Here is a 21,761-nt window from a genome sequence, read left to right as displayed (position 1 = left end):
AGGCCTAGGAGTGGAATTACTGTGTAGTAAGTTTATGTTTAACTTTATAAGGAACTTTGAAATGCTTTCCAAAGCCGCTGCATCATTTTACATTCCTAGCAGCAAAGTATGAGAGTTCTAGTTTCTCTATGTCCTTGCCAATACTTATTATTGTCAGTCTTTTTTTATTATATCCTGCTGAGCAACTTTTAAAAAACATCCCCTAATGCCTGGGCTCAATCCCAAACCAATTAAATCAGATTCTTGGGGTTCGGGGCCCAGGCATAAGTATTCAAAACATAACAGAACAAAGCAAAATCTCCCTACCTAAAAGCTGCTCATATGCAGAAGGGTTGAGAACCAATGATCTAATTTTAGGTCTGAAGTCCTGACCTACCCAGCACTGAGGGGAAGCCCAAGCTAGCCAGCAGCCTCTCCCATACCAGGAAGCTGACGGGCTTGGCGGTGGGAAACAAGACGCCTCCCAATAAGGCACATGTACAGTCCCTGAGCAAACGGGCCCATTGGAAATCGGGGTGAAGGGGCCTTGGAGTGGCTTGTGGCAGAGTCCTGACTTCTGCACGGCCAGCTGAGATTTTGATGGGGCACCTCTCATGACCTTAGGGATTGTTCAGACTTCTGAAGAGATTAGCAAAGTATGGCATTCCTGGCTGCAGACCAGCTGCAGATAACCCCAGAGAAATACAAGGAGATGGGTGGTGCCAGCAGGAACTATAGGCAGCTTAGAAGCTCAGGGGAAATTAGGCCAGGGCCACAAGTTTCTTATAAAATCTCCTTTTGAAGGGTCTGCAGATCATAATAACCACTCCCTGTCCGTGTACGAGACCATGGCTGTGTATGGGCACTGGGGATAAAGCCATGAATAAGTGTCAGGCTCCACCTCCATGAAGCTTACAATCTACTGGAAGAAACAGACAATAGAGAATTAAACAAAATGACAGGTAATAATGGGGAAGGGGCCTCTCAGTGAGGGAGACAACTGAGTAGAGATCTGGGTGAATGAAGGGAGCTAACTATACAAAGATCTGTGTACAAAGTTGCAGCTGGTAGAAGGAGGAGTTAACGGAAAGCTTGAAGCTGAGTGAGTTTGGTGTTTTCCAAACAGTGGCAAAAGGTACAGTAGTAGAAAAGGAAGGTAGGCAGGAGCTAGATTACCTAGACTCTTTCAAGGGTCATGACCACAGTCTGGATTTTATTTTGTGTGCAATGGGGGCAAATGAAGGGTTTTGAGCAGGGTAGTAAAATGCTATGATTTCTATTTTTAAAGCTCACTTTGGTTGGTGCAGGAAGACTAGACCTATAGGGGCAATAGTGAGGCAGGGAGATGAGGCAAACTGTCCAGGTAAAAGATGAAAACGGCTTGGACCAGTGTTGGTGCAAATGGAGGAGAAAGTACAGATATGGGACATCTTTTGGAGTTACAGACACAATTACTTGCTGACATGGAGTAGAAGGCATGAAGGAGTTAAACATGACTCCTATGTTTTTGACTTGAACATCTGGGTGCCATGATCTGAGATGAAGAAGACTGGGAGAGGGGCAGAACTCAGTATTGCAGCGGGGGCAGGGGTGATAAATTATGGATCTAGCTGGGTGAAGAGAGGAGGGAAGCTGGAGGGCCAGGATGTCCTCATGATTCATCACTGGGGTGTTGGCAATCCTTGTCAGATCAAAGCCTGTTTATGTCAAGCCCCCAGAGACCGCAGTGTTAGATCATCTCAAAATAATTCAAGAGGCTGGAATGGATCGGGTACTTCTTGCAACCTTTAGGGAGATCCTCCCAAAAAGAGACAAGCTTAGGCTGAAGATGGTAGCCCATCCTTATTATCAAAAGGAAAAGGCACCATCTCTTGTTGCTCCCTCCCTTCTGTTACTTTGAAATTTTATTACTGGCTTATGAACTCCAAACATCTAGATAGCATTGCTACAGATCTTCTATCCCTTCTTCAAACCAGTAAGAGGGTGGGAAGCCCATGCTCAGTGACTCTTAAAAATAAAGACAGGAGAGAGGGTTAGAAGATCGTCAAGAAAGAGGCCTCGTGAGTCAGAGTCTACTAGCAGGCTGCAAGAGGCATGGGAACTAGAAAGGAGGATGGAGCGTGAAGACAACAAAGGAGAAAGAAATCAGAGAGAAGAGTGAGCTGCTGGAAGTCAGCATCGGAGCTGAGCATGAGAGGTACCAGAAACAGGAATGCAAAGGCCCCAGGATCTGGGGAAGCAATACCCTAAAAGAAGCATTGGAATTCTTGAGTTTCAAAGCGGGAAGAGCCTTTGGGGACCAAGTCGCCAGCTCCTTTGACAGAAAAAGGAATTGGTCTGCAAGGAGGAAATGAGAAAGAAAAGAAGAAACCAAAAGATCATGTCTCCAAGCTTTAGAAGCCACAGAAAGGCAACTGTGTCCTGGCTGAACTCAGGAAGTCCTGGCCCTTTATTTCTCTTCTCTCCATTTGGTAAATGTCTAGCCCCCATGGGGGCAGTTCCATCCAGCTGCTTTCTGGAAACAGGTGGTCATTCTGCCTGTTTGGAGAGATGCAATCAGGGTCTCCTGGTCTGACGTCTGCCCCGCCACTCATACCCCTCCCCTCTTCCCAGTTGGGTCCCCTATCACATGCCCTCAAGCTTACCCACATTGACCAACACAGGCACATACGTTGCGGTGCTCATGGGCTCAGGCAGAGTGAGAAGGTGCAGGGTCATTTCCTGAGGGGTTTGTTTGGTGTTAGGGGTGGGGGAGCAGTCAGGAGGGAAGATAGACTGATGCAGCTTCTCCAAGCCATGCAGGGATCCAAAGAAAATACAGCTGGAGACAGGGAGAGGAGATGGGGAGCCAGGCTATGCACGCTGACATCTTGGGCAGAAATCCAACTTGCTATCCAGTGGAGCCTGTGTTTATTTACTTGGACTAGTTATTTCCTCTTGCCATATCTCAGTTTCCCAGTCTGCAAAACAGGAGCCATGATAGCTCTCTCAAGGGATTGCTGTGAGGATTAAATGGGATCATTAAAAAAGAGAGACAATGGAGTGGAGTGGTTAAGAGCATGGGCTCTGAAGAAAGGATGACTTGAGCTAATTACTTACCCTCTCTGGGTCTGTTTTCTCATCTGTAAAATGGGATGATGATTCCTATCATATAGGTTGTTGTCAGGTTTAAGTGAGTTAATATATATAAAGCACTTTTTGTTGTTAAAAAGACTAATTACTAGTAATTACCAGAGACATTTATTAGCCCTTTGGTGTGCCAAGTACTAGGTTTTGCACTTTATATACTTTATTACATTACAATCTCACTGCCACTCAGAGAAGTAGACAAGTACTAGTTCATCCTCATATATAAATGTGGAACATGAGGCTCATAAAGAGATTTACTTTTTAATTCTTCAATGGGGGGAGTGAGGGGCAAACGAGAGCCCATGGGCCGAATCTAGCGAGCAGCCTGTTCATTTAAATATTGTTTATAGCTGCTCCATGCTACATCAGCTGTGACTGAGACCAGAAGGCCTGCAAAATCTAAAGTATGTGTCATCTGGCCCTTTACAGGAACAATTTGCTGACCTCTGCTCTAGAAAATGGCAGAAGCAGGATTTGAACCAGCTTCTGCTTTGCAAAGCACTTAACCGCTTTGCTGTCTTGGTTTTCTGCAGTATCCCTGTACTGGATGCACAACAGAGGCTAGAAAAGCCTTTCTTTCCTGTCCCTTTGAATGCTAGGAAGTTTCCTCTTCCCTCTTTAAAGCCAGGAGGGAATGTGGGAAGGGATTTGGGATTTCTGATCTCTCCATCCCTCAAGCCAAGTGCTGAGGACTTGGAGAGGCTGCCAAAACCCTTCTGGGCGGCACATCTGCCAACATCACTCTGAAGTGTGAGGATCAGGGGCACAAGTTTTGCAAGAAAGGGGAAACCCATACGAGGGAGAGAAGCAGGCTGAGTGGACAAGTCCCTGGAATCAAGGCCAGTGATTATACATGGTGGTCCCCTAGCCCAGATCAGGGTTGTGTATAGAGTTAGCTGGACTGAGACTGACAAGGTACAAGAGCTGATAAAGAATCCTAGGCTTCTGTAGGTATCACCTGCTCCCAGACACATTTGAGGACTCCAAACCAGTTCAGTCACTCAGCAAATATTTATTCAGTACCTATTCTGTGCCAGGCACTGTTCTAGGCACTGGGAATGAGTGGTGAACCAGATCTCAGCCCTCATGGAGACAGACTATGTCTCCATTAACCAATCAATAATCATAAGCCAATATTAAATTGTAAAAACATCTATAAAGAAAATAAACCAGGCTGATGTGATTGAGAGTAACTGCTAGGTAGGAAGGGAAGGCCTCCCTAAAGCAGTGCCATTTAAGCTGAGACCAATTGGACAAGGTGTCAGATGTGGGAAGATCATTCCAAGCAGAGGGAACAGCAAGTGCAAAGGCCCTGAGTGAGAAGAATTTAATTTCCGTGTTTAAGGAAACAAAAGGCCAGTATGGCTGGAGCAGAATGAAAAAAGAGTGAGAGTGGATGAGATTGGGTGGACTCTACCACATACTAGGAAAATCAGGGCAGGGAAGCAGGATTTTATTCCAACTGTGATGGAAATCCCCTGGACGGATAATGGCTAATGACGCTGATGATCATAGCTAACATTTTTTGAGCCCTTACTAAATGCCAGGTGCTTATGAAGTTAAATGAGTTAAATGCTTTAACTCATTTAATCCTCACAGACAATCCAGAAGAGGAAACAGAGGCCCAGAGAGGTTAAACCACTAGCCCGAGGTCACATAGCTACATTTAAAGGTCACTGGGACTCCTGTGGGGACAGTAAATTGCGGAGGACAGGACCCTAGATGAGATAAGAATGACACAAAGATAGAACTTGCATTTCAGTTAACGAGAGGAAAGAAAACTGACATCCACCAAGTTTCCTGCTCCTGCCAGGCTCCAGGAAGAGTGAGGGTTACTGGAGTTCAAATGTGCATTTTGGTACTTCCTCCTCTTGATATCCTTAGCACTTTTTCTGTTCCCCTTTTACACTCTTTCTGCATTGTTTGCTTGTGGTTTGTGCCCTTAATCATAATAGCCAGCATTTAGGTGGCACTAATAGTGTGCCATGTACCCATTTAGTTTATTCTTGCAATAAGCTTTTTGATTCTGTTTTAGAATGAGGAAATTGAGGCCCAGAGCTGCTTAAGGATCCAAGAATTGGATCTAGAAACAGCCTAGGATTTAACCCCTAATCTGAAAGACACAGAGTCTAGGCACTTAGCCACTGAGCTATAACCATCCACCTCCCGCCTTTCCATGATCCATCCATGGGTTTCCCCAGTAATGGCCACAGGTTGTTCTTTACCTCTAGTTGCCTGCTGAGAAGGGTTCACCAATAGTGCCAACTTCAACCTTGCAGGTTAAGAAGGCTAAATTAGTTCATCTAGATCTAGGGTGACCAACTATCCTGTTTTGCCCGGGACCAAGGGATTTCCCCAGTTTCAAAGCCGGGAAAGTTCTAGGCAAATCAAGACAAGTTGGTCATGAGTGCTTGTTGCTATATACGAGTTCAGTAAACATTAATCATTATTACTTCTCCTTTACTCTTTCATCTGTTTGACAACAAAAAGATAGCAATCACCTACTCCGTGCCCTGTCCTAGCAGTTGAGAACCCTGTAGGCAGTAGTTGGGGCAGGGGGAGGTGGGTACTGTGCAGAGAACTTAGCTCCAGTTTCACAAAAAATCCATAGTCCCTGGGGAAAGTCACTCCCTCTGGGGTGATTCCAACAGCCTGTGTTGTGTCTTCCGGGGCTGGCAGCACTTGCTCGGATTCCAGTGAGAGAGGTTTCAGGGCCCTTTAGATTCCCTACATAGTGACACAGAGACATTTGGGGGTCCCATAGTGAAGCCTGGCAAGGAGAGGTCTTGAGATGATTGTGAGTGAAAGGAAAGGGAAGGGAAAAAAATGTCTTTGGCATTGACTTTGTGGCTTGCTCTGGGCTGCAATAAAGGCTTAAGAGATAATATCTCTTCTTAAGCACATTTAGCTGGATGAGGAAACAGATTCTGTGACCCCAGTGAAATGACTTTCCAGGATCATGCAGAAAGAGATGTGAAAATTGGAATTTGAACCAGGGTCTCAGCGAAGCAGGGATTGTTGCATATCCCTCCCTCCTGGCCGGCTTGGGTCCCCCACTTGTCTTGACAGAGGCCCGGCATGTCACGGGGCTCTGTACAGCCCTCTCCACCCTCTCGGCTGCCAGCGTCCCGCCCCATCCCTTCCCACCCACCCACCCCCGCCCCCCAGGGAGGAGGGGAGAGCAGGGGAGGGGGGGTCAGAGAGGATGGGCTTTATAAAAGCGACTGGGACAGCGCTGCCTGCCAGACCCCGCTGCCGGGATCTCCTGAGCTGCCTGCGGGCCCACGTGACCACGCCGACCCCGCCCCACCCTGCGCCACCTTCCAGCTCTACCGCAGTGAGTTGGGGCGCATCCCCATTCACCCCAGACATACGCCGAGTCGCGTGGTCTACTGAACCCGGGTTGGGGAGGAGACCCCATGAAGGAGGGCATTGAGTTGGGGGGCACCAGACAGAATCCCTATGGCAGGGATTTAGGACCCGAGGGAGCCGGGAGACCCCTCTCCTCCCCCGGCTCGGGGCCTGGGAAACTGCAAGCCACCCCCCAGGAATGTGTGTGCAGCCGTTCCCATGGTAACGTGCAAGCCTCATCTGCCTTCCGCTGCAGGAAAGAAGTTGTTGGGGAGGCGGGGGCTAGTCCGTGAGAGGTCCAAACTTGTCACCCAGAGGATGCTCGAGGAAACCGAGGATGCCCCCCGCCCCTCTCCGGTGCCCCAAAACTTCTCAGAGCCAGACCCCACGTCTCATCCCCTCCCAGAGCCTCAGTTTCTGCATCTGTCAAATGGAGGCAATATTATTGGTTCCAAATTCCCCCAAGAGTTATCTCGAGGGTAACGATCCCGGCCAGGCCTCTCTTCTGGCTGGACATGCGAGGAGTGGATTTTAGCGGCCTGGTGACTCCCGCGACCCCACCCCGTCCCCAGGCCCGCTCGCCATGGCCCTCTGTGGGGCCCTCTTCCTAGCGCTGCTGGCAGGCGCTCACGCCGAGATCCCAGGCTGTAAGATACGTATCACCTCCATGGCGCTGGAGCTGGGTAAGGCGTGGGGAGCAGTGGGGGCGGGTGCGGGTGGGGTCACTCCAGCAGTGGGCGCAGGAGCTTAGGGTCTCGCTTCTGCTTCAGTGAAGCAGGAGGCACTGCGCTTTCTGGAGCAAGAGCTGGAGACCATCATCATTCCGGACATGAGGGGCGGAGAGGGCCAGTTCTACTACAACATCTCTGAGTAAGTTGGAGGCTCAGGCAGGGGCTTCGAAGTGGGGGCGGGGCTTAGGAAATACATGTGGGAGACTTTCGGGAGACTGGGTGGCTGAGCGAAATGGGGGCGTGGCCAAATCGGTGAGACGGGAGTTAAGATAGGATGGATCGGAGAAGATAAAGGCCAAGCCTGCCGACATAGGCGGGACTAAGCAGATGGGCGTGGCCTAGGGAAGGTCGGCGGGACCAAGAAAAGCTGAGCGTAAGACTTGGAATTGACGCGTGGCCAAAGAGCACCAGAGAGGTGGAGTCAAGAAATTTTCCAATGGCTGAGAGTGAGGTCTAGGGAGCCCGAGCAGAGCTAATAAGAGAGGTCCTGGGAACTAGTAAAAGCCTGTGGTCTAGGACGATGGGGACAAGTGGAACGGAGCTTAGATGAAGGAACAAAATCAAAGGGCTCGGTTAAAAGGTCAGGTCTAGCAACCCCAGGGTGTGGGGGTGAAGGGAATGTAAGCAACAAGACTTCTAAGAGAAGGGGTATAGCTCACTTTTAACACCTGGATCAGTAGAAGCTCATCTCTGAGCCACCCTAGTCCAAGTTGAGCCACCAAGTCCACGGTGGGCAGTTGAGGAGCAATGGAAGAATTCGTTCTACTCACTCTAGCTTCCCCAGGCCTGGAATGGAAGAGGAGGGACTGAATTTCTTGTCGTTGGGAGAGATCCCCTCTTGGTCCTTAATTTGACCCTGAGACCTCCTACAGTGTGAAGGTCACGGAGCTGGAGCTGACATCCTCTGAGCTCCACTTCCAGCCGGAGCAGGACCTGGTGCTACAAATCACCAACGCTTCCTTGGGGATACGTTTCCAGAGACAGCTTCTCTACTGGTTCTTGTGAGGATCTGGCACCCTCAATGGAGTGGCGGGCGGATCAGGAGGGCCGGGGGTGCTGTAGGGCTGTGGGAAATCCCTCAGCCTTTCTTAGTGTTAGTTTTTTCAAAAAGAAATGATCATGCCCACTTCTAGGGGTTGATAGAATTTGATAGAATGTCTGGTAAACTGTGCAGGAGTGAAGCCTTTTGAAGAAGTATCATGATGTACAGGTGTGGGGAGCGGGGCAGTGAAGACTCGGTTAAGCTCCAAGCTGGGGTGAACATGAGCCCCGCCCATCCCTGGCAGCTATGATGGGGGCTATATCAATGCCTCCGCCAAGGATATATCCATCCGTACTGCTCTGCGCCTCTTCCGAGATCCCGCTGGCCGAATGAAGGTGTTCAACATCTCCTGCCAGGCTTCTATCTCCAGAATGCATGCAGCCTTTGGGGGAACCTTCAGGTAAGCTCCATCTCCAACCCTAACGCACGCCCTCCCCCGCCCCGCCCCACCCCGCGGCGGGAGCCCCACAGCCCATCTGCTGGTGCAATGCAAAGTGCACAGGCTTGGGAATCAGACCAACCCGGTCCAAAGCTCAGTGTTACCATTTTCTGACTGTGTGATCTTGGGCAAGTCCCTGAAGCTCTGTCCCTAAATTTTCTCATTGGTAATATGAAGATGATAATAGAACCTATTTTATAAGATGCTGTGAGGACTATTTGTGTGAATAAAGGTAAAAATATTTAGAACAGTACCTGGCACATAATAAATGGCTAGCCACTTTGATAAGAGTAACTGCGAAGATAAATGTGCACAGTTGGACATGAACTGGGTTCTCAATAATTGGTAGTACTTACTAATAATAACAAAAATAATTACACAGGTCCAGGTTTGGGACTGGGAAAGAGACTTAGTGCTGGTTCTGGAATAGGGTGGGAGAGAAGATGGTAGATTTATCATCTGGTATTGGTACACTGTCAATTTTTTTTTTTTTTTTTAGGTGAGGCAACCCTTGGTTGACCTAACAGATTGCAAGGAACTTGTCATCTTACAATCCCCGATTTTTTATTTTTTACACCAACAGCACCTGGTCTTCCTAGGTGGTCTCCCATCCAAGTACTAACCAGGCCCGACCCTGCTTAGCTTCCAAGATCAGAGGGGATGGGGCTTGCTCAGGGTGGCATGGCCGCAGACGCACTGTCAATTTTTTACTTATTCAACAAAATGAATGCCAGTTCCTGAGGATTCAGAAAGGAGCTCAAAGCCTATTTGGGGGGACAAAACATTTGTCATTGGGGACTTGAGAGAGGGACTAAGAAAGTACTCTGGGGGTTCAGAGGAGGGTAGTCTGGAAAGACTGTCTAAAAAAGGAAGCATCTGAACCATACAGGGGGAAATATAGGACAGGGGCATTGAGGGTGGAAGGGAGGCCGTGAGTAAGCACATGGAGCTGGGGATGCTTAGAACAGGTTTGAGGAATTGCGGGTAGATTCATTTGGCTGGTGGGGGACTGGGATAGGAGAGGAGGTCTTAAGAATAAGGCTGGAGGGGATTTGGGCCCAAGTCATGGAAAACCTCTATTAAAGAGCTGGTGCTTCAGGTCAAAGTTGAGGTGTCCATCCCCCCGCCTCCATCTCTCTCTCTGGTCACCGTGACTTCTCTTGGACCTGCATTGGGATAGGGGCAGGGTCTGGGCTCACTGGTCTATCCTCTCCTCACAGGAAGATGTATGAATTCCTCTCCGTGTTCGTCACCTCAGGGATGCGCTTCCTTCTCAACCAGCAGGTGTGGGCAGTGGCAGGTCTGGGGGATAGCAGGGGTGGGCGTGCCCTTTCCTGAAGGCCCTGACTTTGGCCTCCACCTCCCAGATCTGCCCTGTGCTCTACCATGCAGGGATGGTGCTGCTCAACTCCCTCCTGGACACGGTGCCTGGTGAGTTGGCCTTGGTGGGGCGGGGAGCTCTGGGCCAGGCCCTGGGGCTGGAATAGGGGTGAAGAGGAGGCTGTCAGGCAGTGCTTCAGCGTAGGCCCCTTCCATGCTCTGCTGTGGAACGGCCCTGGGTTCAAATGTGGCCTCAGCCACCAACTTGCTGTGTGACTGAGGCCTCCCCCTGGAGTTGCTGTGAGGATTAACTGAGGGGCTGGTTGTCAAGGTCCTCAATATGTGCTTGCTGATTGCTGAGGCCCTATTTGTGTGCATCACCTGGTACTTAATAGGGGCTTAATTAACATGAATTCCCTTTTCCTAAGCTGTGACCTCTGTTTGCTGTGGGGCAGAGATCATCATGCCCCATACACAGGGCATGAGCAGGGGAGGAGGCAGAGGAACCAGCCATGGAAGGGACTCCTTTGCCATCTTGTTCAGTGATCTGATGAAACTCCTGTAGTAATGGAGTAGGAGTAGTAGTGATGGCTAACACAGTTGAACACTTACTGCATATCAGGCACTAAGTGCTTTCCACGGAAAACTAATTTGATCCTCATAGCAGTCCTATGAGGGAAGTATTATAATGATCATTTTGTGGATGAGAAACTGAGGATGAGAGCTTAAGCACCTTGCCCAACATCCCACAACTGAGTGACTGGAGCCCCTCCCCACAGTGCGCAGTTCGGTGGATAATCTCATCGGCATTGACTACTCTCTTCTAAAGGACCCTGTGGTTTCCACCAGCAGTCTGGACATGGACTTCCGGGTGAGCTATTCAGCTGGTGTGTCACCTCTGACCTAGCCAGACTTCCTCCTTCTCCCCAAAGCCACTGGTTTTGTCTCCCTAAAGCACAGTTCTGGTGAGGGCACTCCATTGCTGGGAATGCTGTGGCTCCGCTGCCTACAGAATTAGGTTGAGCACCTGGGTCTGGCATTCAAGCTTGTTACTCTCGTCTGGCCCCACTCTTCTAACTTCACCCTGTTCCTCTGAAGCTACTCTTTCCCAAATATGCCTCTCGCTTCCTACCTCGGGGCCTTTGCTCCTACACCGCCTTTCCCCATCTCTCCTGAAGGAGCTGGACATACAGTTCTGTGTACATATCTCATTTCATCCTCTGAGAACCCTGTGAGTCAAGTACTTATACCCGTTTTTAGGGATGTGGAGGTTTGCTCAGAGAGGTGACGTCACTTGCCCAAGGCCATGCAGCACCTTTACTCCTCCCAGCAGTGTAGCAGAGTTTCAGAGCACAGACTGTGGAGTCAGAATGCCTGAAGTTCAGATCGTGGCTCTGCCACTTCTAGCTGTGTGACCTTAAGGAAGTGGCTTAACCTTTCTGTGTCTGTTGCCTAATATGTAAATGCAAATAACACAGTAAGAAAACATACCTCATAGGATTAAAGGAGTTGGTCTGTGTAAAGAGCACAGAATTACCACATATATGTAAGCTATAGGTATTATCTTTACTGCCACCTAGCCTTCAAGGGCCGGTCAAATGCCGCCTCCTCCTTGAACCCCTTCCTGAGCCTCTGTTCTCTGGTCTAATACGATTGCTCCTTTGCAGCACTCCAGCTGCCCTCCCTTTGATGCCTTTTAAGAAATGTGCTTGTGGGTTCCTCAAGGACAGCAGCTGGGTCCTATTCCCCACTCCCTACAGTGCCTAGCCCAGGGCTTGGGACATCTGGGTACTGCCCCAGTCAGCCTTGGCCCTGACCCTGACGCCTCTACCCCAGGGGGCCTTCTTTCCCCTGACCCAGGGGAACTGGAGCCTGCCCAACCAAGCAGTGGAGCCCCAGCTGCAGGAGGAGGAGCGGATGGTGTACGTGGCCTTCTCTGAGTTCTTCTTTGACTCTGCCATGGAGAGCTATTTCCAGGCGGGGGCCCTGCAGCTGTCGCTGGTGGGGGATAAGGTATGCCAGGGCCTGTTTGTGGGATGGGCAAGAGGAGACCTGTGATGGAGCTCCTGATGCCCCTGCCTCACCTCCAATCCCCCTGTCCAGGTGCCCCACGATCTGGACGTGCTGCTGAGGGCCTCCTACTTTGGGAGCATCATCCTGCTGGTGAGTGTTAAGGGAAGTAGGGACATGGCCAGGGTGGGTAGGCAAACCACCTGCAGGGGACCAGTGAAGTATGCAGGTAGAGTCCCCAGTGGCAGCCATAGAGCAGACAGAAGGCTGGCCTGGCCTCTGGCCAAGTCCCCTCACCTAGCCTAGCCTGTGGCTAGGTCTGTGAAGGGGGCTCGCTAATTCCTGCTGTCCTTCATGCAGCCATGATGACAGTGGGCTAGAACCTAAGCTCTAAAAGTGTAGGGGCTCTAACGACTGACACATTATTCTTTTTGCTTCTCTTCCCTTATTTAATGGGGTGAGGGGTAGGAGTTTAAGATTTAAAAAGAAATATTTCAGTGATCATTAAAGGACTTATCCTCAGTTCAGTTTTGTAAATGATGGAGCTGAGATTTGAACGTGGGTTTGAATCTGTGATTCCAGGTCACAGTGGCATTCTCTACTACTCTATACAACTTCACAGGGCTGTCGTGAGGATTAAATGAATACACATAAAGCAATTAGAACAGTACCTAGAACAGAGTAAGTGCTCAGTAAACACTAGCTGGGAATATTATTGCTGTCGTCGTCATCATCATTAAACTTATGGCCAAGCACCATTGAGAGCATGGACTCTATTGCCAGACTGCCTGGTTTTGAATCCCGGTTCTGCAACTGAATAACTACATAACCTTGGACAAGTTACTTAACTCTCTGTGCCTCGATTTTCCTATCTCAAAAAGGAGAATAATACCTGCCTCATTATTGTGAGGTTTAAATGAACTGTTTAGTGAAGAGCAAGCACTTGGTCAGTGTGGGAATCGAACAGGATTCCTACAGTGCCTCTAGAGAAGTAGCAAAGCAGTTGCAGAGAAGAGAGATAGGGCTGGTGTGTGATGCGAGAGACTAACCCAGGAGTCTGGACTGGAGATGGAGTCTGATTACTGAGAACTTAGAAAAGCAGAAAGAGCAAAAGTTCTGGCAGGTTTGGGAAGCCACTCCTGTTTTCTTATTTGTCACTCTGGGCTCCCAGAGGGCAGAGCCTGAACCACCCCCTCCTCCCCTGGGGCTCACCAGGGAGCAAAGCTGGGATTTGAACCTCCGCCATCCCTGCTCTGTCCCCAGAGCCCAGCAGAGATTGATTCCCCACTGAAGCTGGAACTGAAGGTCACAGCACCACCTCGCTGTACCATCAAGCCCTCGGGCACCACCATCTCTGTCACTGCCAGTGTCACCATCGCCCTGGCCCCACGCAACCAGTCTGAAGTCCAGCTATCCAGCATGATCATGGTGCGGTCACCAGACTGCGGGCTGCAGAGGGTTGGAGAGAAGGGGGCTGGGGACCCACCTGGTCAGTAACACACGCACCCCCCATTCCCGCAGGACGCTCGTCTCAGTGCCAAGGTGACTCTTCGGGGGAAGGCGCTGCGCACGCAGCTGGACCTGCGCAAGTATGCAAATGTCCGAAAACCCTGGGCAAGCCCTTACCTTCTCTGAGCCTCAGTATCTTTAGGATAATCACACTTGCCCAACAGAACTGGGGAGCTAAAATTCAGTCATCCCTATAAGCCACTTGAGAGCTGTGGTCTTTGTTAACACATAGAAGGTGCTTTATTAAAATGTAACTTCTGTGTTTTCTCACCACCCTGAGGCAAAGCAGGTATTGTGAGAAATGACCAAACTGGCCCAGTGAGGTTAAGTGACATGCCCACAGTCACACAACAGAGCCTAAGAACATGGGTTTCGGCAGACACCGCAGCATAACTTAGCTTTGTAATCTTAAGAAAAGTCATTTTATCTTTCTAAGCTTTGTTTTCTTCATGTGTTAAATATAGATAAAAGTAGCATCTATTTTCTAGGGCCATGCTATCCAATATGGTACTACTAGCCACATAAGGCTATGTATATTTACATTAATTATAATTAAATAGCTCCTCGGTTGTGCTAACCATATTTCTACAGCCACGTGTAGCTAGTGGCTACCGTATGGACAGTGCCACTAGCTACACGATACAGAACATTTTACAGAAAATTCTATTGGACGGCGTTGTTCTAAGGAGCTGAACGAGTAAGTACAGGGTAGCGGTTAAGAGCCTAGATTCTGGAGGCAGGTTCTGCCACTTTCCAGCTGTGTGACCTCAGGCGAGTGACTTAACCTCCCTAGGCCTCATCTGCCTCATCTATAAGGTGCAGATAGTAATAGTGCCCGCTTTTAGGGTTGTTATGAGGATTAAATCAGTTGGCATTTGAAAAGATTTAAATATCTAACTTTTTAAACATGTTTGGTGTCTGGCAGGGAGTAAGCACTATACATTTTGTTAAGTAAAAATAAACAACACGTGAAAAGCTATCAGTATTAGTCTGACATGTAGGAAGTACTCGACAAATAAGTAGCAGATGTGAAGAAACAGAAACTCAGGGAGAAATGACTCACCCAAGGATACACACCTAGAGAGTGATAGAACCCCCTGGAGAGATGCATAGGTGGGACATCCAAGACTGAACTTGGCTTCTGGTGGCTAGCCCTGGGGAGTCTGAGGGAGGGGGAGCCCACCAGAACTTCCCTCCCACAGGTTCCGAATCTACTCGAACCAGTCTGCACTGGAGTCCCTGGCGGTGAGTTGGAAATGGTGGGCGGGCTGAGGCTGGGATCAGGGTGAACAGCTAAGGCAAGCCCACCCGCTCCTTGCTGCCCTGACTCCACCCCTCCTCCCTTCCAGCTGATCCCACTGCAGGCCCCTCTGAAGACCATGCTGCAGATTGGGGTGATGCCCCTGCTCAATGGTAGGGTTGGGGGTGTGAGGAGGGAGGGGAGAAGGGGGAGTTGGGTGGGGCCAGACCGAGCCAGCTGTTCCCACCCACAGAGCGGACCCAGCGCGGGGTGCAGATCCCACTACCCGAGGGGATGGCCTTTGTGCATGGGGTGGTGACAAACCATGCGGTAAGTAGATGCATGATGGGGAAGGAGGGCAGAGTCTTTCCCTCCCTCAGCCCGTCTGCACAGCTCCTCCCTTATCAACGGCCCCTCCTATTTTAATCTCAGGTCAGACTCCTCTAGCCTTTTGCAGGCTGTGCCTTCACCTTGGAACTGTTCCCTAATTCCATCACCCTCGACGCCTACTAATCACCCTTCATAAGGAGTTATAAGAACCACTTTGCTGCTGTCTCTCCCACTAGATTGAAGACCCCTCAAGGCCAAGGGCTCTAACTCTAAACTGGCCTTGGTAAGGGAATGAATAGATTTTCCTCTGCCTCGCTGCACAGGGCTTCCTCACCATTGGGACTGACCTCCGCTTTGTCAAAGGACTGCGAAAGGTGATTGAGAAGAACTGGCCTGCCACCACCATGGGCCCCCAGGCATCTAGTGCCCCACCACCCTCCACGGCAGCTGTCTGAACTCAACTCCCAGCTCCTGACAGCTGCATTCAGGACTCCAATGCCTCTCATCCCCTCCCTCACCCCGTCACTGCCTAGAGAGTCCTCCCTGACCCCCAGTGCCACAGAGAAGATGAGTTTTAAGCTGTACCCAATTTAATTCCATAATCACAGTCAATTACAGTCCATCTGACCTCCCAGTGGGCTGTCCTGAGCTCTAGTGTGTTCCTGGGATGTCATCAGTGCATTAAAGTCATTCGTTAAGCAGGGTGGGAGCCAGTCAGGAATAAAGTGCTAACTCCCCACCTCCCCAGGCTGTCTATGTGAGGCATAGGGGCCAGTTGGAGGGGGGCGAGGGTGGAAAGCAGTTCTGGAGGCAGGGACCTGCCCCGCAGGGGCATTTTGCATCAAGGAGGACCTCCCTTCTAGCAGGTGAGGCTGGCAGGGGCTGGGTTCGGCAGTGGGGGCTGGCCCCCATGGTCATCAGTATGGCTGTTTATTCAGGAAGCGGGAGAACATGGTGAGGGCAGCCTGGGGCTTGTCGGTGGGGACCATGTGTCCAGCGCCCTGAGGAGCAAAAGCTTTGTGAGATCCTCTCCCTGAAGAACCCATGCCCTGGGCGCTTCCCTCATCCCACTGTATTCCCCTAGTCAGTGACCTTCATCCAAACCCAGCCCTGCCTGTCCCAAGCCTTCCATTCTTCCCATCTCCCCAGAAGACTTGCCCTTGCAGGCGCCAAATGGTAACCCAGCATAAAAGGAAACGGGAAAGAAAGAAAGGGTGGGTCCCTTCTAGCCGCAGCTAGCCCTAACCAGGCCCAGATCTTACCTTGATGGTGAGAAAGGCGATGTGGGAGAACTCCTTCACGAAGCCAGCAATCTGCTCCCCACTGTCCCCGTAATCCACTAACCAGGGCCGGCGCTGTACCTCCATCTGTGCCAGCAGGAAAGACTTAGCAGCCTGCAGCTGCCGATCCTCTCTGCTCACAGTTGCCAAGCCTCAAGACCTCAAGGGCTGAGAACTCCTCCATGTTTGCCCTGTCTGCCAGGCACGCTTGCCCTACCCCTGCACCAGCCTCGCCCTGGAGCCAGGATCCCTGCCTTACCTTCTGGTTGAGGGAATCCACAAACCATTCATCCCCCAAGAAATTGCAGGCCATGTCCACATCTCCATTGTAGAGAAGGATCCGGTATTTCTGGAGCAGGGCAGGGAAAAAAAGTGGGGGACTCTGGAACAAGCATAGGCCCTGGCCCTTAGCAGGTTCAAACCCCACCCCCTCAGAGAATTCAAGGGGCCCAACTAAACAGCATAGGTCAGGGAACACTTCTGTTTCCTGACTGCTTCCTACATGTCCAGTGCTCTACAAAATGCCTTACCTGTGAAGGTAAATACCATTATTAATACCATTTTACAGATAGGGAATCCAAATCTCAAGTTTTATGAGAAACTTGCCTAGGGTCATATGGCTAGTAAAGGAACTTGCACCCAGGCAATCTGACCCCGGAGCCCATACTCTAACCACTTTGCTATACAGATCTGGTCCTAACCTGGCTCTACCAGTGTCCTAAGTCGATGTGGACAAGGCTCTCTCCTACCTTGGACCTCCATTTGGCCATTTGTAACATGACCTGACGAGCTCCTCTCACCCAAAAGCCTCCTTGGCTGATGCAGACCCCTCAGCCTCCTGCAGCAGGGCAGCATGGGGTGGGGTCAAAGACAAGTTCAAATCTTGACCCTGCCAACTACAGGAACTTGGGCAAGCGACTTCACTTGGACTTTCAGTTTCCTGTCTCCCCAGCTTCCTGTCAGCCTTGCCATGCTGCTCTGGGGTTTTGGGCTGCTGGTGGTGGACCCAGCTGTGCTGCCCCTACTTACCTGTGTGGCAAGCAACTTAAGGTACTGGGAGTTCATGCTCTGGTAGAGACGGCGGTACTGTATATTCACCAAGAAGCTGTGGGAGCACGTGGGCAGACCCCGGGAATACAAGGTAGGGGGAGAAAAAGTCAACAGATCAGACCTCCTCTCCTATCCCCCATCCCCAAGCTCCAGCCTAGGAGGCAGACAGCTGGGATTCAGCCCCACCCTCAGGCCTCCTACCTCTCTTGGACTTATCTGGATGGGGGGCTGGAATTCAGAGGTCCTCAACCCACCCCTGATTAGAAATGCATAGGGACACTTTGGTTGTCTCGATAACTGGGATTCCACAGGCATTTAGAGCATAGGGGCTTGCAAGTGTGAGAGCCACAGCATATGCCAACAGTAGGGCATGGGCACTGACCAATCCAGAAGGGACCTCAGTGGTCTCTGCTGTGCCAGGCATCACCTTTTTTACTTGCAAGGGTCCTAGCAGATCTGAGCAGGTGGAGATGGTACTGGAGTTGGGGTAGGGGAGGGGGGCTGGAAGCATGTCTTTTTACAAAATTCGAAGTAATCAAATTTTAAAAACCAGTGTGGCCATTTAAGAATGAACTGGCTGAATATCAATCAACTCATGCCCTGAGTGCCCGCAGTACCCCCACTGAGAAACCCTAGGCAAAGAATCCCTGGAACCTTTCTGATGCCCATGAATCCCAACAGCCCACCAGCCCCCAAGCCAGAACCTCACTTGCACAGGTCCCAGCGGGGCAGCTGCTCGGGGATGTGGAGGGCCTTCCGCACGAAAGGGTTGTTGAGGTAGGTGGAGGGAGCTGTGGTGTTGGTACAGGGGGGGTCCATGTGCACTCTAGCCCCAGAACGCAGCAGTGCCTGGGGGGCACAGACAAGAGCGTGAGGGTCTTTGCTTCCGTGCCTCGCCCCTACCCACACTGCTGGGAGGAAGCCCAGGCTCTGCATACCTGATGCCACATTCGCTTGATTGGCAGGCGAGTGAAAAGGTTACCCAAATCCTGGACCACGACAGTATCCTTTTCAAATCTGCAAGTGAAGTGGGGGAATGGGTCCCTGAGCCTCCACATGGGGCTGGAGTTGGCCCATGGGCACCTGGCAAGGCTCACCTTAAATGCCCAGGCACGCCCCCAGCACATGGGGCGTAGAGGTTGTAAATGTTGAGGCCAGAGTTGCCCACGATGCGGGACACTTCTTGGAGCTGCAATGACACCAAGCCGCCATGCTTTGCAGAGCCCTGAGGTCATCCCTATGACCTCAACGATGTGTCCCAAGATTTAGTGCTTTTCTACTTCACCTTGTCTTTACCCTTACCCCACTTTTCACAGGTAGGGAAACTGAGGCTCAGTGTAAGGACTCTGCCAGACCTAGGCCCACAACCTAGTATTTCTACTTCCTAGCACTGTGACTTCAGCAAAGTGACTTCAACATTCTTGGCTCAGTTTCCTCATCTGGAAAATATGGATAATACGATCTCCCTTGGAGAAACTTGAAGATGAAATCATCTACACTGACAGTTCAGCACAGTCCAGGCACATGGCAGATGTTCGATAAGTGAGAACGTGTTTCTCCTCACAGGGATTATAGGATTTGCCCAGAAAGTCATAGAAAGTGGTGGTGGTAACACATCCATATTCATGTGTCCTGGAGAACACCCAATTGCTAAAGGATGTCGGATAGGGCAGCAATGGGGGCTGGGGGACAGGGAGTCCCCAGAGAGGGGATAGGGTCCTGTTCTCAGGATTGGGGGCATCTGAGGTGACACAGGATCGGGGCAGAACCTCACACTGGTCACGCATTCTGGGTCTTTGTTGTCGTAGAAGTTACACGTGTTTTGAGAGCAGCAGTGGGTCTGGAGGGAAGACCAGAGCCTGTAGGAGATCAGAGTGAAAGTGCTTAGACTCATAGTGGGCAGGGAAGGTGAGAACCCCACCTTCTCACTCCAACTTCGAGGGGATAAGAACGTATGTCACAATGTGAGGTGGGTCCCCAACCTAGCTGCCCTGAGGCCATCCTACCAGCCTTCCTTGGTCCCTTTAAATTCTGATCACTAGCCTTTGGCCTTTTAGTACCAAACCCTTCTAGCAACCCCAGCCCCTACCTTCTGCTCCTAATTAGGGTAGGGCCCAGGATATTATGTGCCTGGAAGACAGACCTGAGATCCTGTGACCTGCCCCACCCTGAAGATTGCCCCGACTGCCCTCCTCCCATACCTGTTCCCCAGAAGGCCATGATAGTAGGCGAAATAGACGAGGGAGTTGTCATTCTGCTCATAGGAAGAGAGTCCATTGCCCACAGCCAGTCCCTGTGAAACACCCAGGGCGTTCAGTTCATGGGGAAGGTGAGGTGGAAGAGCCTGCGTTGATCTACACCCAGACCTTCAGCAACGTGGAAGCTGGAACCCAGGGTGGTTTATGTGGGTGGGTGGGAAAGCCACTCAACATAAAGAACAGAGCTGGTAGCCTGACAGGTGAGCTTCCTGTCACGCACACGAGCAGAGAGAAGCCAGCTGGTGGCAAAGATGTTATGAAAGATACTGGGTTGGGTGGGGGAGTTGGCCTGTTTGACCCCGATAACCACAAGGCTATGGCTGCAAGTTGCCCCCCTCCCCTCTGCAGCTGTCCTGCACCTGAAGGTTCATGCTAGGGTCCTGCATGACCAACACAGCTAGGGTGGGAATGTAGATGCCGGCATAGCTCTCTCCTGTCAGGAAAAGCTCGTTGTCCTTGTACTCCGGAAACAGGCGGAAGAAATCTTGAAGGGCCTCGAAATTACTCTGGGCAACCTGGAGACGGTAGGATGGGGGGGGGGATCAGGAGGCTTTGGTATCTGAGCTGAAAGGAATATCAGAGATAATGACAATCCACCCTGTTTGTGAAAGAGGAAGTGACTTGGTAGTGACAAGATCATACTTCATAGAAGGTCAAAGAGCCAAAAATGGACTCCAAGGCCATGCTCTTTCTCTCCCTGTATCATGCTACCTTTAGAGAACCAGTGAGGCTGGGGTGTATGGGCAGGCATCAGACTCACCTCTGTGTCATTGGTCGCATAAGACTTGTCATTGGAGTAGGAGAAGCCCACCCCAGCTGGGGACTCGAGGTACAACACGTTGGCAATCTGGAGAGGAGGAGGAGGAAACGAGTTGAGGGCTCCCCACCCTATCCAAGTGCCCACACATCCCCACAGGACCCACAGCACCGGCTATACCAGGTTCCAAGAATAGGGGTTGTACTCCAGGGTAACACCATCTGGCTGGACCTGAGGAGGAAAAAGATGGCTGAGTGAGTGGAAGGAAAGGGCCGCCGTGTCGAGCCGATGGTACAGATAAAGAGACTGAGGCTCAGGAAAAGGGCACATGTTTGGAAAAATCACAAAGTCCTTTCCTCCCTCTTCCCTGGCCTCTTTCTTTGGGAAATGTCCCCTCCCTCTCCCTTTCCTGGGTTATAGAGAGCTGCTTTCCACTCACCAGGAAGGGGCCATGCTCTGTGAGGAAGCCATCTAAGGAGCTGCAGCCCGGCCCTCCGTTGAGCCAAAGCACCACAGGGCTGCTCTTAGGGTCCTTCTGGGACTCCACAAACCTGGGAGGGGAGTCAGGCCCAGGTGGGTGCAGGTGGAGAGACTCCTTCCAGCCCTCCCTGCTCCCAGGCTCACTCAGGGGTCTTCAAGACCCCCGCCCCGCAGTCCTCTCCCCTGGTGGGCATAGCAGTGCCCCTCCCCACTCCGCCCTGGGAGGGAGAGCCGCGGACCAGTAATGGAGATGCTTGGAGCCAGAGCCTCTGAGGTAGCCGGAGTACTGGCGGAAAGACGGCTGCTTGGCCAGCCCAGGCAGGCACTGGATTTCGTCCTGGTTAGGGGCTGCCTCGCCTTGAGGTGCCCAGAACAGCAGCAGCTGCAGCAGGAACAGCGACCACTGCTTAGCTCGAACCATCTGCGGAGAAAGCGGGTGCCGGCTGTTTACTGGCTCCCTGGCTGCTCAGCGCCTGCGTGCAACCGTCCCTGGGGAGGAGCTGGCGGCGTACCGGCGAGGAAAGCCTCGGCCCGGCCCCAGCTCTCACGGCCGAACCTCCTCCGCTTGCCCCACGCGCGGCAGGGGGCTCCGGGATCCCTTCCAGCCTCGGAGTTCCCTCACCTCTGCTCTCCCACGTCCTTGCTCTCCAGGAGGTGCCTGGCGACGGGAAGTCATGTGTACGCTGAGTCACGTGTGCTCCGGTGTCACGTGACAGACTTCCTCCCATCGTCTCCGGTGCCTGAGCACCCGGGGGATGGATTGGGGGAGGCGGCGGCGGTCCACGCCCGGTCAGGGTCCGCGAGCCTCGCAGGTCATATCCCGGGCACTTGCGATCAGATGACCCAAGTGGGACGG

General features: G+C 51.4%; 2 protein-coding genes and 1 pseudogene across 3 annotated transcripts; 1 reads left to right on the top strand and 2 right to left on the bottom strand.

The window, feature by feature from the left end:
• Positions 1-6,308: 6,308 nt before the first annotated feature.
• Positions 6,309-15,781, top strand: PLTP (phospholipid transfer protein). Its single transcript, XM_039864456.1, has 16 exons — positions 6,309-6,445; positions 7,032-7,142; positions 7,230-7,329; positions 8,063-8,191; positions 8,477-8,632; positions 9,892-9,955; positions 10,039-10,102; positions 10,771-10,862; positions 11,828-12,004; positions 12,095-12,154; positions 13,265-13,429; positions 13,523-13,590; positions 14,713-14,755; positions 14,860-14,923; positions 15,004-15,080; positions 15,404-15,781. Exons 2-16 carry the CDS (start codon positions 7,043-7,045, stop codon positions 15,533-15,535), a joined length of 1,491 nt encoding a protein of 496 aa, XP_039720390.1. The 5' UTR covers positions 6,309-6,445; positions 7,032-7,042; the 3' UTR covers positions 15,536-15,781.
• Positions 9,246-9,364, bottom strand: LOC120604073 (uncharacterized; annotated as a pseudogene).
• On the bottom strand, positions 15,653-21,671 carry CTSA (cathepsin A). Of its 2 annotated transcripts, none has more exons than XM_039864452.1 (15): positions 21,528-21,671; positions 21,145-21,326; positions 20,865-20,976; positions 20,606-20,656; positions 20,429-20,515; positions 20,028-20,183; positions 19,612-19,703; positions 19,185-19,269; positions 18,508-18,599; positions 18,349-18,427; positions 18,120-18,259; positions 17,390-17,465; positions 16,620-16,709; positions 16,343-16,447; positions 15,653-16,081 (listed from the first exon to the last, which is right to left on the bottom strand). In XM_039864452.1, the coding sequence occupies exons 1-15, from the start codon at positions 21,579-21,581 to the stop codon at positions 15,998-16,000; spliced, it is 1,485 nt and encodes a 494-aa protein (XP_039720386.1). In that variant the 5' UTR covers positions 21,582-21,671; the 3' UTR covers positions 15,653-15,997. The 2 variants fall into 2 exon arrangements, with proteins under 2 accessions (XP_039720386.1, XP_039720385.1); XM_039864451.1 differs by having other exon boundaries at positions 21,418-21,558.
• Between the last annotated feature and the right edge of the window lie 90 nt (positions 21,672-21,761).

This window comes from Pteropus medius, unplaced genomic scaffold, assembly GCF_902729225.1.
Source record: "Pteropus medius unplaced genomic scaffold, Ma_sr-lr_union100, whole genome shotgun sequence".
In the NCBI taxonomy this organism is placed as follows: Eukaryota; Metazoa; Chordata; class Mammalia; order Chiroptera; family Pteropodidae; genus Pteropus; species Pteropus medius.
The sequence above is the reverse complement of the archived record's forward strand: the minus strand, read 5'-3'. Positions and strand labels throughout refer to the sequence as shown.